The 14,033-nt window shown below is 40.6% G+C and overlaps 1 protein-coding gene across 2 annotated transcripts in view; it reads right to left on the bottom strand.

Moving 5' to 3' along the window:
• LKRSDH (lysine ketoglutarate reductase/saccharopine dehydrogenase) overlaps window positions 1-14,033 on the bottom strand; it is a 180,461-nt gene that overhangs the window by 117,017 nt on the left and 49,411 nt on the right. For both annotated transcript variants that reach the window (XM_071693242.1, XM_071693243.1), the window contains exons 3-6: window positions 10,883-11,038; window positions 5,844-6,020; window positions 2,912-3,064; window positions 2,488-2,713 (exon numbers count right to left, since the gene is read on the bottom strand). In XM_071693242.1, the coding sequence (XP_071549343.1) occupies window positions 2,488-2,713; window positions 2,912-3,064; window positions 5,844-6,020; window positions 10,883-11,038 (712 nt within the window). The remainder of the gene's footprint in view (window positions 1-2,487; window positions 2,714-2,911; window positions 3,065-5,843; window positions 6,021-10,882; window positions 11,039-14,033) is intronic.

Raw genomic sequence — 14,033 nt, 5'->3', positions numbered from 1 at the left:
GGCAGATATAGGGTGTTTTGGTCGAGGTGGTGTGCAAAGTGAGAGGGTTAGGGAGGATGATTTGGTAAACAGAGAAGAGGTAGTAAAAGCTCTGTGGAAGATGAAAGCCAGCAAGGCAGCGGGTTTGGATGGTATTGCAGTGGAATTTATTAAAAAAGGGAGTGACTTTATTGTTGACTGGTTGGTAAGGTTACTTAATGTATGTATGATTCATGGTGAGGTGCCTGAGGATTGGCGGAATGCTTGCATAGTGCCATTGTACAAAGGCAAAGGGGACAAAGGTGAGTGCTCAAATTACAGAGGTATAAGTTTGTTGAGTATTCCTGGGAAATTATATGGGAGGGTATTGACTGAGAAGGTGAAGGTATGTACAGAGCATCAGATTGGGGAAGAGCAGTGTGGTTTCAGAAGTGGTAGAGGATGTATGGATCAGGTGTTTGCTTTGAAGAGTGTATGTGAGAAATACTTAGAAAAGCAAACGGATTTGTATGTAGCATTTATGGATCTGGAGAGGGCATATGATAGAGTTGATAGAGATGCTCTGTGGAAGGTATTTAAATATATGGTGTGGGAGGCAAGTTGTTAGAAGCAGTGAAAAGTTTTTATCGAGGATGTGAGGCATGTGTACAAGTAGGAAGAGAAGAAAGTGATTGGTTCTCAGTGGATGTAGGTTTGCGGCAGGGGTGTGTGATGTCTCCATGGTTGTTTAATTTGTTTACGGATGGGGTTGTTTGGGAGGTGAATGCAAGAGTTTTGGAAAGAGGGGCAAGTATGAAGTCTGTTGTGGATGAGAGAGCTTGGGAAGTGAGTCAGTTGTTGTTCGCTGATGATACAGCGCTGGTGGCTGATTCGTGTGAGAAACTGCAAAAGCTGGTGACTGAGTTTGGTAAAGTGTGTGAAAGAAGAAAGTTGAGAGTAAATGTGAATAAGAGCAAGGTTATTAGGTACAGTAGGGTTGAGGGACAAGTCAATTGGGAGGTAAGTTTGAATGGAGAAAAACTGGAGGAAGTGAAGTGTTTTAGATATCTGGGAGTGGATTTGGCAGTGGGTGGAACCATGGAAGAGGAAGTGAATCATAGGGTGGGGAGGGGGCAAAAGTTCTGGGAGCATTGAAGAATGTGTGGAAGTCGAGAACATTATCTCGGAAAGCAAAAATGGCTATGTTTGAAGGAATAGTGGTTCCAACAATGTTATATGGTTGCGAGGCATGGGCTATGGATAGAGTTGTGTGGAGGAGGGTGGATGTGCTTGAAATGAGATGTTTGTGGACAATACGTGGTGTGAGGTGGTTTGATCGAGTGAGTAATAATAGGGTAAGAGAGATGTGTGGAAATAAAAAGAGCGTGGTTGAGAGAGCAGAAGAGGGTGTTTTGAAATGGTTTGGTCACATGGAGAGAATGAGTGAGGAAAGATTGACCAAGAGGATATATGTGTCAGAGGTGGAGGGAACGAGGAGAAGTGGGAGACCAAACTGGAGGTGGAATGATGGAGTGAAAAAGATTTTGAGTGATCGGGGCCTGAACATGCAGGAGGGTGAAAGGCATGCAAGGAATAGAGTGAATTGGATCGATGTGGTATACCGGGGTTGACGTGCTGTCAGTGGATTGAATCAGGGCATGTGAAGCGTCTGGGGTAAACCATGGAAAGTTCTGTGGGGCCTGGATGTGGAAAGGGAGCTGTGGTTTCGGGCATTATTACATGAGAGCGAGAGACTGAGTGTGAACAAATGGGGCCTTTGTTGTATTTTCCTAGCGCTACCTCGCACACCTGAGGGGGGAGGGGGATGTTATTCCATGTGTGGCGAGGTGGCGATGGGAATAAATAAAGGCAGACAGTATGAATTATGTACATGTGTATATATGTACATGTCTGTGTGTGTATATATATGTGTACAGTGAGATGTATAGGTATATATATTTGCGTGGGTGGACGTGTATGTATATACATGGGTATGGGGGTGGGCTGGGCCATTTTCCAGGTGCCAAGCAGAATTACATAAAGTGAGTTGTGTCAGTGTGAACTTCAGCTAACAGCTTTAGTTTTCATGTAAACCTAATCTAACTGAAATCTAAACATTACACTTATAGTTACTGTCACTTAAGATTATACAAAAGCCTGTTCATATGCAACTTTTCTCACTGATTTCCTTCTTAAGCTCTCCTAACTTGCAAAGACTAATTCATCTTCAAAAAGGACTGAAATGGCATCACTTGATTTGAATTGTATATGCCTAGTCTCTTGCAGCACAGCTCTAAAGTATGTTACAATTTTTCATCAAGATGGTACCATCGAACTTATATTGGTACTATCTATCTACCTATACTTCTAATGCTCATTCCCTTTGGAAATGGAGAAAAAGTTTCCATTATTGTTGAACTCCAGTACTGCTTCTAAGCCTTTAGTGCCTGTGAGGCACATACCCTGGATTTCATAGAAGTCAGCATTATAAGTCTACTAAATGACTGAAAAGCAATTTCCATAACTAACCTCCATGCTCAGCAACTTTCTTCAGGGCCTTGACAGAGACGTATTCATGTGGTAATTCCTGAACAATCTCTTGTGCCCCCTGAGAGACATTACCAGTGCCAGTAAATATAAATGTCAAGGGGCCAATGGACTTTGGCATCATACCCAAAGAAACTTCATATCCAGTATCACGTATAGCTTGCCTTGCCATTTCTGTGCTACGGTAGTTATGAGCTGGCCCTATGTGCTTAAAAAAAAACAACTCAATTAAAATTCAGAGAAAAGAGTAAGAAAGAACAGTGCTTCTTCAAGTCAACAAATATAACCAGCTTTTATTCAGTACTCTGAAACATATGCCATGCAAGAGTTGGAAATACAAATATCCTCTTACAATACCTAGCATCATCAAAAATAACAAGGATCCAATGAAAATAAATTCACCCACCATAAAAGGAGTATGGTGACCAAGTGCTAGTAGTCGAAGTCCAAGACCATTCAAAATATTAATCATACCAGCTACTCCTGCATACTTCCCAAAGGCCACAACTCGCTGACCTTCCCTGTCACACATTCGCTCATAGTCAATGAGCCGTATGTTCTGCAAATAATAGTAACATGAGACTTAACATATTTGAAAATCAATAAGCCATAAGCACACAGATGCAAAGTAAGAGATCTGTTAACAACATGAACACATTAACATGGATAAAGTTTGGCATGAAAGACAGGAAATATTGGATAAAACTATGGTAATTTTTTTTATTGAATATGCAGAACCTTAACACTTAATGGCTTACAGAAGCATTATCATGGAAGAAATATTTTGTCTCACAAATTTTCGAAGGTTCTAAAAATGGCTTACAGAAGCATTATCATGGAAGAAATATTTTGCCTCAGAAATATTCAAAGGTTCTAACATAATTTGTTTCCAATAACTTCCACCCTTCTCAATCATTTTCATTTTCCATACTGCCCCACTTGCCAAAGCAATTTTATCAGTCTTAATTTTGACAGGAATGCAGAGAGTGTCAAGCGTAGAAGGAATTTCCTTTCATGGAGCTTCTAAATGCTTCTATATTACTATCTATCTCTATTTATCTATCTATGTGTTTGATGCCTGTAACCTCTGGAAACTCCCTCATGGGGATGACCATGGCAAAAGTCTCCATAACTGGTGAAACTCCAGTGCCACTTCTTATCCTTTAGTGCCTCACCCTTAACAGGCCACTGGTAGAGGGCAGCACTTGCAGTGTTTCTAGAGGCTCCTACCTAAAGTCACTGCCCATTGTTCCAACCTACTACTTTTATCTAATGCTTCTGTCTAATGTTCCTACCTGCTACTTCTATCTATTGCTCCTACATCTTGCCAAAAGGTAGGGCTAGCAATCAGCACTCACCACAGGAAAATCTAGTTATTAAGAATGAGTTGTATGAGATAAACTATGTCAAGTTTAAGTCTTACAAGAAGAGACTGTATGTTTGTGAACAAAATGTCATCAGGCCACACATGTGCATGAGGCAGAAAGAAAAGCTAGCTATATGGGTCATAGGAGTGCATCTTGACAACCACTGAAGTGATTGCTTTTATAAATGAGTTCCTATGGAAAATATGGACCGATTTAAAGAAATATCTATAAAAAGCACACTTTCCAGGAACACTATTCCAATGGCAATGGGAGCTTCTATATGCTTACTGAATCTCCACTAATGCATTCAGAAAATCATATAAACAAATATGTCTAAGACTTTTCTCTACATGTCATCCAAGTAAAAGCTGAAATAAAATGAACACTGGTTGGGGAAAGACAGATTTTTGTTAAAATAAATATATGACAGAAAAGTAAAAGGAAACTTTTGAGGAGAAAAGAATTTTCTAGGGAACATATACATAATGTTAAATTAGCTTGATGTCTGCCATTTTCAAACAAAGCTCTGAAGAGAAAAATCAAAAAGACCTAAGACTTCCAGCTACTGTATCTTTGAAAAATCATACACTGACTAAGACTTGCAACTATTATTCCTCAGGAAAAAATATACACATTTATGTTGACTTTCAAAATATAATATCAAAATTTTAACATGTGCAACAATGCGTGTTTCCCATACATGTAGCAGGTAAAACTTTAAGAAGAATTTCCCATGATACATCTCTCAATATATATATTTTTCATACCTGATCACCACTTTCCGGATTAACAAAGTAGTGCCAGGAACAGACAAAGAAAGGTTATATCTGCTCACATCCATTCTCTAGCTGTCATGTGTAATGCAACAACACTACAGCACCCTATCCACAACCAGACCCCACAGACCTTCCCATGGTTTATTCTAGACACTTCACATACCCTGGTGCTGCTCACTGTATATCATTTTATTCCAATTCACTCAATCTTATGCATGCATTTCAACCTCCTATATTTTCAGGTCCTGATCACTCAAAATCTTTTTCACTCCATCCTTCCATCTCCAACTTGGTCTCCCTATTCTCCTTGATCCCTCCACTTCTTACATACACTCATTCTCACCAGATGTCCTAACCATTTCAGCACAACCTCTCAGGTCTCTCAACCACACTCTATTACCACACCTCTCTCTTACCTTTTCATTACTTAATCAAACCACTTCACACCATATATTGTCCTCAAACACTTCGTTTCCAACACATCCACCCTCCTCCACAAAGTCATATCTATAGCCCATGCCTCGAATCCATATAATAATGTTGGGACTACTATACCTTAAAATACACCTATTTTTGCCCTCCAAGATAATGATCTCTCTTTTCACACATTATTTACTGCTCCAAGAACCTTCAACCCCTCACCCACCCCTGCCCTGTGTCTCATTCCAAGATTTTATTTGCTCCCATGTAAACTCCTAGGTATCTTAAACAATTCACTTCCTCCAATTTTTCTCCATACAAACTGACACCCCAACTAACCTGTCCCTCAAATCTGCTAAACCTAATAACTCTGTTATAATTCACATTAACTTTCAACTTCCTCCTTTCACACATCCTTCCAAATTCAGTCATCATACTGCAGTTTCTCACTTGAAACTTCCACCAGCACTGTATTATCAACAAACAACAACTGACTTACTTCCTAGACCTTCTCATCCCTACAGACTGCATACTCACCCTCTCTCTCCAAGACTCACATTTACCTCCCTCACCAACCCATCCATAAACAAATTAAACAACCATGGTGACATCACACACCCCTGCCACAGACCAACCTCCACTTTGAATCATTCACTCTTCTCTCTTCTTCTTAATATAAAAGCATCAAATTCATTGTAAACACAACATGATGTTCTATATGCAGGTTCAGTTTAAATGAGCAAATATAACAGAAAAAAAGATTATATCTTCATACCTTCTCCAAAATAGCATCAAGTAGTGGCATATTAGCTTCTTGAGCCTTGATGGTGTGTGAAAAGAAACAATATGTTCGGTTGGGGATCAACTGATCAATAGGGACCTGTTTAACTCCAATTATCACTGGTGCTTCAGAAATGTCTTCCTGTATTTTTGCTCCTACACTCTGATATGCCTGTATACATGAAAAATGAAAAAAAAATCTTAATCCTGTATAAAAAGAACTTAGATATCAAAAATCAACATAAGAGATAGGATATTTAAAACAACAATACACAGGGTTATACCACAAAGTTCCATAAACTGTTAACAATTTATGATATAGCATGGGTAACAGTGGTGCAGTGGTTAGTGTCACCGACCATGAGCCAAGCTACGCCCACCAAGGTTCAAATTGTGGTATACTGGGGTCGACGTGCTGTCAATGGATTGATCCAGGGCATGTGAAGCATCTGGGGTAAACCATGGAAAGTTCTGTGGGGCCTGGATGTGGAAAGGGAGCTGTGGTTTTGGGCATTATTGCATGACAGCTAGAGACTGAGTGTGAACGAATGAGACCTTTGTTGTCTTTTCCTAGCGCTACCCCACACACATGAGGGGGGAGGGGGATGGTATTCAATGTGTGGTGAGGTGGCGATGGGAATGAATAAAGGCAGACAGTGTGAATTGTGTGCATGGGTATATATGTATGTGTCTGTGTGTGTATATATATATGTACATTGAGATGTATAGGTATTTATATTTGCGTGTGTGGACGTGTGTGTATATACATGTGTATGGGGGTGGGTTGGGCCATTTCTTTCAACTGTTTCCTTGCGCTACCTCGCAAACGCGGGAGACAGCGACAAAGCAAAATAAATATAAATATGAATAATATATATATATATCGAGTAAGTAATGTAAGGGTAAGAGAGATGTGTGGAAATAAAAAGAGCGTGGTTGAGAGAGCAGAAGAGGGTGTTTTGAAATGGTTTGGGCACATGGAGAGAATGAGTGAGGAAAGATTGACCAAGAGGATATATGTGTCGGAGGTGGAGGGAACGAGAAGTGGGAGACCAAATTGGAGGTGGAAAGATGGAGTGAAAAAGATTTTGAGTGATCGGGGCCTGAACATGCAGGAGGGTGAAAGGCGGGCAAGGAATAGAGTGAACTGGATCGATGTGGTATACTAGGGTTGACGTGCTGTCAGTGGATTGAATTAGGGCATGTGAAACGTCTGGGGTAAACCATGGAAAGTTGTGTGGGGCCTGGATGTGGAAAGGGAGCTGTGGTTTCAGGCATTATTGCATGACAGCTAGAGACTGAGTGTGAACGAATGAGACCTTTGTTGTCTTTTCCTAGCGCTACCTCGCACACATAAGGGGGGAGGGGGATGGTATTCCATGAGTGGCGAGGTGGCGATGGGAATGAATAAAGGCAGACATTGTGAACTGTGTGCATGGGTATATATGTATGTGTCTGTGTGTGTATATATATGTGTACATTGAGATGTATAGGTATGTATATTTGCGTGTGTGGACGTGTATGTATATTCATGTGTATGGGGGTGGGTTGGGCCATTTCTTTCGTCTGTTTCCTTGCCCTACCTCGCAAACACGGGAGACAGCGACAAAGCAAAATAAAAAAAATTTTTTTTTTCTTTTTTGCTTTGTCGCTGTCTCCCGCGTTTGCGAGGTAGCGCAAGGAAACAGACGAAAGAAATGACCCAACCCACCCCCATACACATGTATACACATACATCCACACACGCAAATATACATACCTCCACAGCTTTCCATGGTTTACCCCAGACACTTCACATGCCTTGATTCAATCCACTGACAGCACGTCAACCCCAGTATACCACATCGCTCCAATTCACTCTATTCCTTGCCCTCCTTTCACCCTCCTGCATGTTCAGGCCTCGATCACACAAAATCTTTTTCACTCCATCTTTCCACCTCCAATTTGGTCTCCCTCTTCTCCTCGTTCCCTCCACCTCCGACATATATATCCTCTTGGTCAATCTTTCCTCACTCATTCTCTCCATGTGCCCAAACCATTTCAAAACACCCTCTTCTGCTCTCTCAACCACGCTCTTTTTATTTCCACACATCTCTCTTACCCTTACGTTACTTACTCGATCAAACCACCTCACACCACACATTTTCCTCAAACATCTCATTTCCAGCACATCCATCATCCTGCGCACAACTCTATCCATAGCCCATGCCTCGCAACCATACAACATTGTTGGAACCACTATTCCTTCAAACATACCCATTTTTGCTTTCCGAGATAATGCTCTCGACTTCCACACATTCTTCAAGGCTCCCAGAATTTTCGCCCCCTCCCCCACCCTATGATCCACTTCCGCTTCCATGGTTCCATCCGCTGCCTGATCCACTCCCAGATATCTAAAACACTTCACTTCCTCCAGTTTTTCTCCATTCAAACTCACCTCCCAATTGACTTGACCCTCAACCCTACTGTACCTAATAACCTTGCTCTTATTCACATTTACTCTTAACTTTCTTCTTCCACACACTTTGCCAAACTCAGTCACCAGCTTCTGCAGTTTCTCACATGAGTCAGCCACCAGCGCTGTATCATCAGCGAACAACAACTGACTCACTTCCCAAGCTCTCTCATCCCCAACAGACTTCATACTTGCCCCTCTTTCCAAAACTCTTGCATTCACCTCCCTAACAACCCCATCCATAAACAAATTAAACAACCATGGAGACATCACACACCCCTGCCGCAAACCTACATTCACTGAGAACCAGTCACTTTCCTCTCTTCCTACACGTACACATGCCTTACATCCTCGATAAAAACTTTTCACTGCTTCTAACAACTTTCCTCCCACACCATATATTCTTAATACCTTCCACAGAGCATCTCTATCAACTCTATCATATGCCTTCTCCAGATCCATAAATGCTACATACAAATCCATTTGCTTTTCTAAGTATTTCTCACATACATTCTTCAAAGCAAACACCTGATCCACACATCCTCTACCACTTCTGAAACCACACTGCTCTTCCCCAATCTGATGCTCTGTACATGCCTTCACCCTCTCAATCAATACCCTCCCATATAATTTACCAGGAATACTCAACAAACTTATACCTCTGTGTGTGCGTGTGTGTGTGTGTGTGTGTGTGTGTGTGTATGTGTGTATGTGTGTGCGTGTATGTATATTCCTTTATTATACTTAGTTGTTGTCTCCTGCATTAGCGAGATAGTGCAAGGAAACAGACAAAAAATGGCCCAACCCACCCACATACACATGTATATACATAAACGCCCACGCACGCATATATACATACCTATACATTTCAACATATACATACATTTACATACACAGACATATTCATATGTACATATTCATACTTGCTGCCTTCATCCATTCCTGTCGCCACCCCACCACACATGAAATGGCACCTCCCCTCCACCTGCACGTGCACAAGATAGCACTAGGAAAAGACACCAAAGGCCACATTCGTTCACACTCAGTCTCTAGCTGTCATGTGTTATGCACTGAAACCACAGCTCCCTTTTCACATCTAGGCCCCACAAAGACTTTCCATGGTTTACCCCAGATGCTTCACATGCCCTGGTTCAATCCATTGACAGCATGTCGACCCTGGTATACCACATCATTCCAATTCACTCTATTCCTTGAACACCTTTCACCCTCCTGTATGTTCAGGCTCCGATCACTCAAAATCTTTTTCACTCCATCTCTGCACCTCCAACTTGGTCTCCCACTTCTCCTCATTCACTCTACCTCTGACACATATAACCTCTTTGTCAATCTTTCCGCACTCATTCTCTCCATGTGCCCAAACCATTCTTCAATGCCTCAGAACCTTCACCCCCTCCCCCACCATGTGACTCACTTCTGCTTCCATGGTTCCATCCACTGCTAAGTCCACTCCCAGATATCTAAAACACTTCACTTCCTCCAATTTCTCTCCAATCAAACTCACATCCCACTTAACGTGTCCATCTACCCTAATGAACCTCATAACCTTGCTCTTATTCACATTTACTATCAACTTTCTCCTTTTGCACATTTTCCAAACTCAGCTACCAACCTCTGCAGTTTCTCACATGAATCAGCTACTAGAGCTGTATCATTGGCGAACAACAACTGACACACTTCAAATGCCGTCTTATCCACAACAGACTTGTGGAGGGAACAAGGAGAAGCAGGAGACCAAATTGGAGGTGGAGAGATGGAATAAAAAAGATTTTGAGCGATCAGGGCTTGAACATACAGGAGGGTGAAAGGCGTGCAAGGCAGAGAGTAAATTGGGTTGAAGTGCTCTCAATGGACTGAACCAGGGCATGTGAAATGTCTGGGGTAAACCATGGAAAGGTCTGTAAGGCCTGGATGTGGAAAGGGAGCTGTGGCTTTGGTGCATTACACACGATAGCTAGAGACTTAGTGTGAATGAATGTGGCCTTTTCATCTGTTTTTCTGGCACATACATATACATACCTATACATTTTAACATATACAAATATATATACATACATAGACATATACATATATATGCATGTACATAATTCATACTTGCAGCCTTTATTCATTCCCGTGCCACCCCGCCACACATGAAATGACACCCCCTTCCCCCCACATGCGCACAAGGTAGTGCTAGGAAAAGACAACAAAGGCTATATTCGTTCACACTCAGTCTCTAGCTGTCATGTATAATGCACTGAAACCACAGCTCCCTTTCCACATCCTGGCCCCACAAAACTTTACATGGTTTACCCCAGACACTTCACATGCCCTGGTTCAATCCACTGACAGCAAGTCAACCCTGGTATACCACATTTACCATTGAGCCCCATTAAGGAGGATGAATGGCTGAGTTGACTTAGGACCAACTGCCAAGACCAGGATTCATACCTATGCATGTTAGACCCCAGGTAGCCTATGAATACATCACTAACTGCTAGAACACAGAGCTTTACAAATTAACTTCTTATATATCATTAGTAATTCATTTCTTATGCACTAACAGAAGTAATCCTCACCTGCATGGGGTAGGCACGACGATTTGATGGCTGTACGATAACCTTCACCCCATCTTTGACAAGCTGTCTCACCTGGGAGGGTCCAAGAGGAGCACGTCTCTCCCACACACTCTGATCTTCTCGACGAATTGCCAGAACTTTTCCTCGAACATTTCTCTGAAATGGATGATATTTTGGACATACATTCCTTAGGCACTTTTACCATCTCTTATAAATTCAAAAATTTTAAAATGAGATTATAAAATAGATCCTCATAATTTCTAGTCCTAACACACTGGAAATCAAGATGCTTATGGGCAAGTTGAATAAAATCTGCTAATATCTTTTAAAACTTTACTGATAAACTCTTAAAGGGCATAGCCAAAAATATTACGGTGGGTCCCATGAATTTTTTTCTGGAAAATAAGTCATCAATTTTTTAAGAAATATAAAAGTTAAAAGAAAAGAAGGAAAATCTGGTACTTTCTGATGTACACATGATCAAATTTGGTGCACTACCCACACTTGGCTTATCACTTATTTATTGACAGTAACTGATTCATCTATCACCATTTCATCAACTATGGACTACTGATTTGCAATGAATTTTTCCAGCATCAACAGCATGACATCTGCTGAATCATCAATACAATAATTGTCCTAAAGACTACCACTAATTAGCATGGGATGTACCAAGTGCACATATCAGGGCTGTACCATTCCTCATTGTATTAAATGGGTAACTGAAACTCTGGAATTAACCTATCATGTTATGTGGATAACCGAAACTCCATGATTCCTCCCAGTATCAATTACAGTTCCTTGTGACATGAAATTTCTATATAGTGATACATCTCATCTACAAATCTAGGTGAAGGAGGGATGAGGCAACCCTTAAATATTACCGCTTATGTCTGAAAAAATGTGCTACATAAGAAAAGCTGTAGTCCCCAACAGTCCCCTTGGGGTTAATTACCTAATCAAAGTAAGGTCTTTCACAAGTGACACCAAATAGAAACTCGCCATTATAGTATTTTAAGGATAATGTACACACATCTATAAACTACATGCACTGCATTCCATACTGTCATATTTGTTGCACTGCGCTGAGTTATATCACCAAGACAGCTCAACTAATTGTGGTGGCAAGAAGTTTGAAGCAAAGACCTGACACAGAAAATGGATATCCTATAGTTTGCACAAGCCAAGATGGATGGTTCTAGCCAACATCCAGCTGATCTGGCTAATAAGCAACTAATAGTGGATAAATTCAGATGACTATCCCCTCAAATGTCAAACAATGAGAAGAAATGCAAGTACAAACATTAGAATTGAGAGAATGAATGCCAGAAACAGCACCATACAGAGAGAGAAGTTTCCTAAAGCAGCAGTCCATCCTACAAACCACAGCATCACCTACAGACCCAGCACAGAGCATCAGGGATTCGACACCATGTAAGCAATTTAGTAGTTCTCCCAGATCATACACAAGGAGAGTCAGCAGAGGTGGTAAATTTAGAAGATATACTAACCATTTGAGCTTTATTTTCAAAACCAGACTTGGTTTTCACACAACATTCAGCTATACTGATCAGTAAGGCTAAAGTGTCTGTCCTTCATGAGCTACTCCATAGCTGACATTATACTCAAGATATAATTAACAAAGAGTTTTCAGTTTTCTCCTGCCATGTCCACATTAGCCCACAACAGCCTTTTCAAGTTTCCTGTGCTTTTCCTTCTTTCTCCTATTTATATTCCTTTCCCTTATTACTTTTATATGCTGACTGGCTGATGTGTAGCCTAACTATCCTTCACAGAACATTCCTAGGCTTTTTTTTTTTCTACATATCATTTTTCAATAAACAAAATCTTTCTCATTTGTTTTTTACTTCATGACATCTTTCAATAAATAAAATCTTTCTCATTTATAAATTTCTTTCATTAATTGTAGCCAAATATACCTATATAGGTCTAACTCCTTGTAGATTTCACAAAACCTTCCAGAGCAATGGCTTGCATCAGTTATGATTCCAACCAACATTACTAATTCAAAATGAGTAACTGCTATTTACAACTTACTGACACAGTGTGTATGATGTTCTGGCCACCACTTCAATCATCATAAGTCAGGAAGGTTATAAATTCATTGACAGCTATTAGCTGCAGTGATACATACTGAAAAGAATGTTGTAAGATAATTCAGGACATCACTTCATTTGGCTCTCCCTGCTTTACTGTTTCCCTTGCTGCTGTTTTGCTACACAGCAGTGCACTTTTCATTCTGTTTTACTATACAGCAGTGCACTTTCTGTTCTGATCACCTAATTTGCTTAGTGCTCAGTAAAAAAAAATGCCTAGGAATGTTCTGTGGAGGATAGTTGGGCTCAGTGGTTAAACTGAATGTAATCAAGCACACCTGCACAGAAGGTGAGCATCAATCTGAAGTCTGTTAGGTGTTGTTATGCCTGAATCAATGGTAAATTCTTAAAAATGCAAAGAAAACTGGAAAATGAGGAAAGATTGCAACTCTTATCTGCTCTGGAGTTTAAGAGAAGCAGAACTACAATAATGACAGAAATGGAAAGACTTTTGAGTATTTGGATCAAGAAGACAACTCAATACCACATGCCTGTGGGCTTATCACACATTTGGAAGGCTAGGTGTCTGTATGAGAACCTATAAAAACAGTACCCAAGATCAGATGTTTCAATGTTTGGAGGGGATGTTTGACATTTAAAAGGCATGCAAACTTCATCAATGTAACCAATCAAACTGTAAGCTATTTATGTCATACATACTTTTGTTTTGTAACATATCTGTACTAAACAATGCCTAATGTAGCTATGTACATTATACTTTTGTTAATCAAAATCATTTCATATCAAAAACGGGGTTGCAGTAATTAAGCAAACCTCTAACATGTGTCCTTTGTTCCCTCTCAAAAAGATAATCTATCCACTGTAAGAGTTTCCCCTTTATTCCTACCTGGTGATCCAGCTTCTTAATTAGCCTCCAATGCAGTCAGTGTCAAGTGCTTTCTGGCATTCTAGATACAAACAGCCCACCCTTTCGTATAGAACTGAGCTCACTCTCTCATAGAACTCAAGGGGGTTTGTTACGCTTGAATTCCTTTTCCTAAAACCATGGTCTCTCATTTAGGAAATTTCTCCTC

The sequence above is a fragment of the Panulirus ornatus genome, chromosome 55 (genome assembly GCF_036320965.1).
Source record: "Panulirus ornatus isolate Po-2019 chromosome 55, ASM3632096v1, whole genome shotgun sequence".
Classification (NCBI taxonomy): Eukaryota; Metazoa; Arthropoda; class Malacostraca; order Decapoda; family Palinuridae; genus Panulirus; species Panulirus ornatus.
Note: the sequence above shows the minus strand (reverse complement) of the source record. Positions and strands in the feature narration are given on the sequence as shown.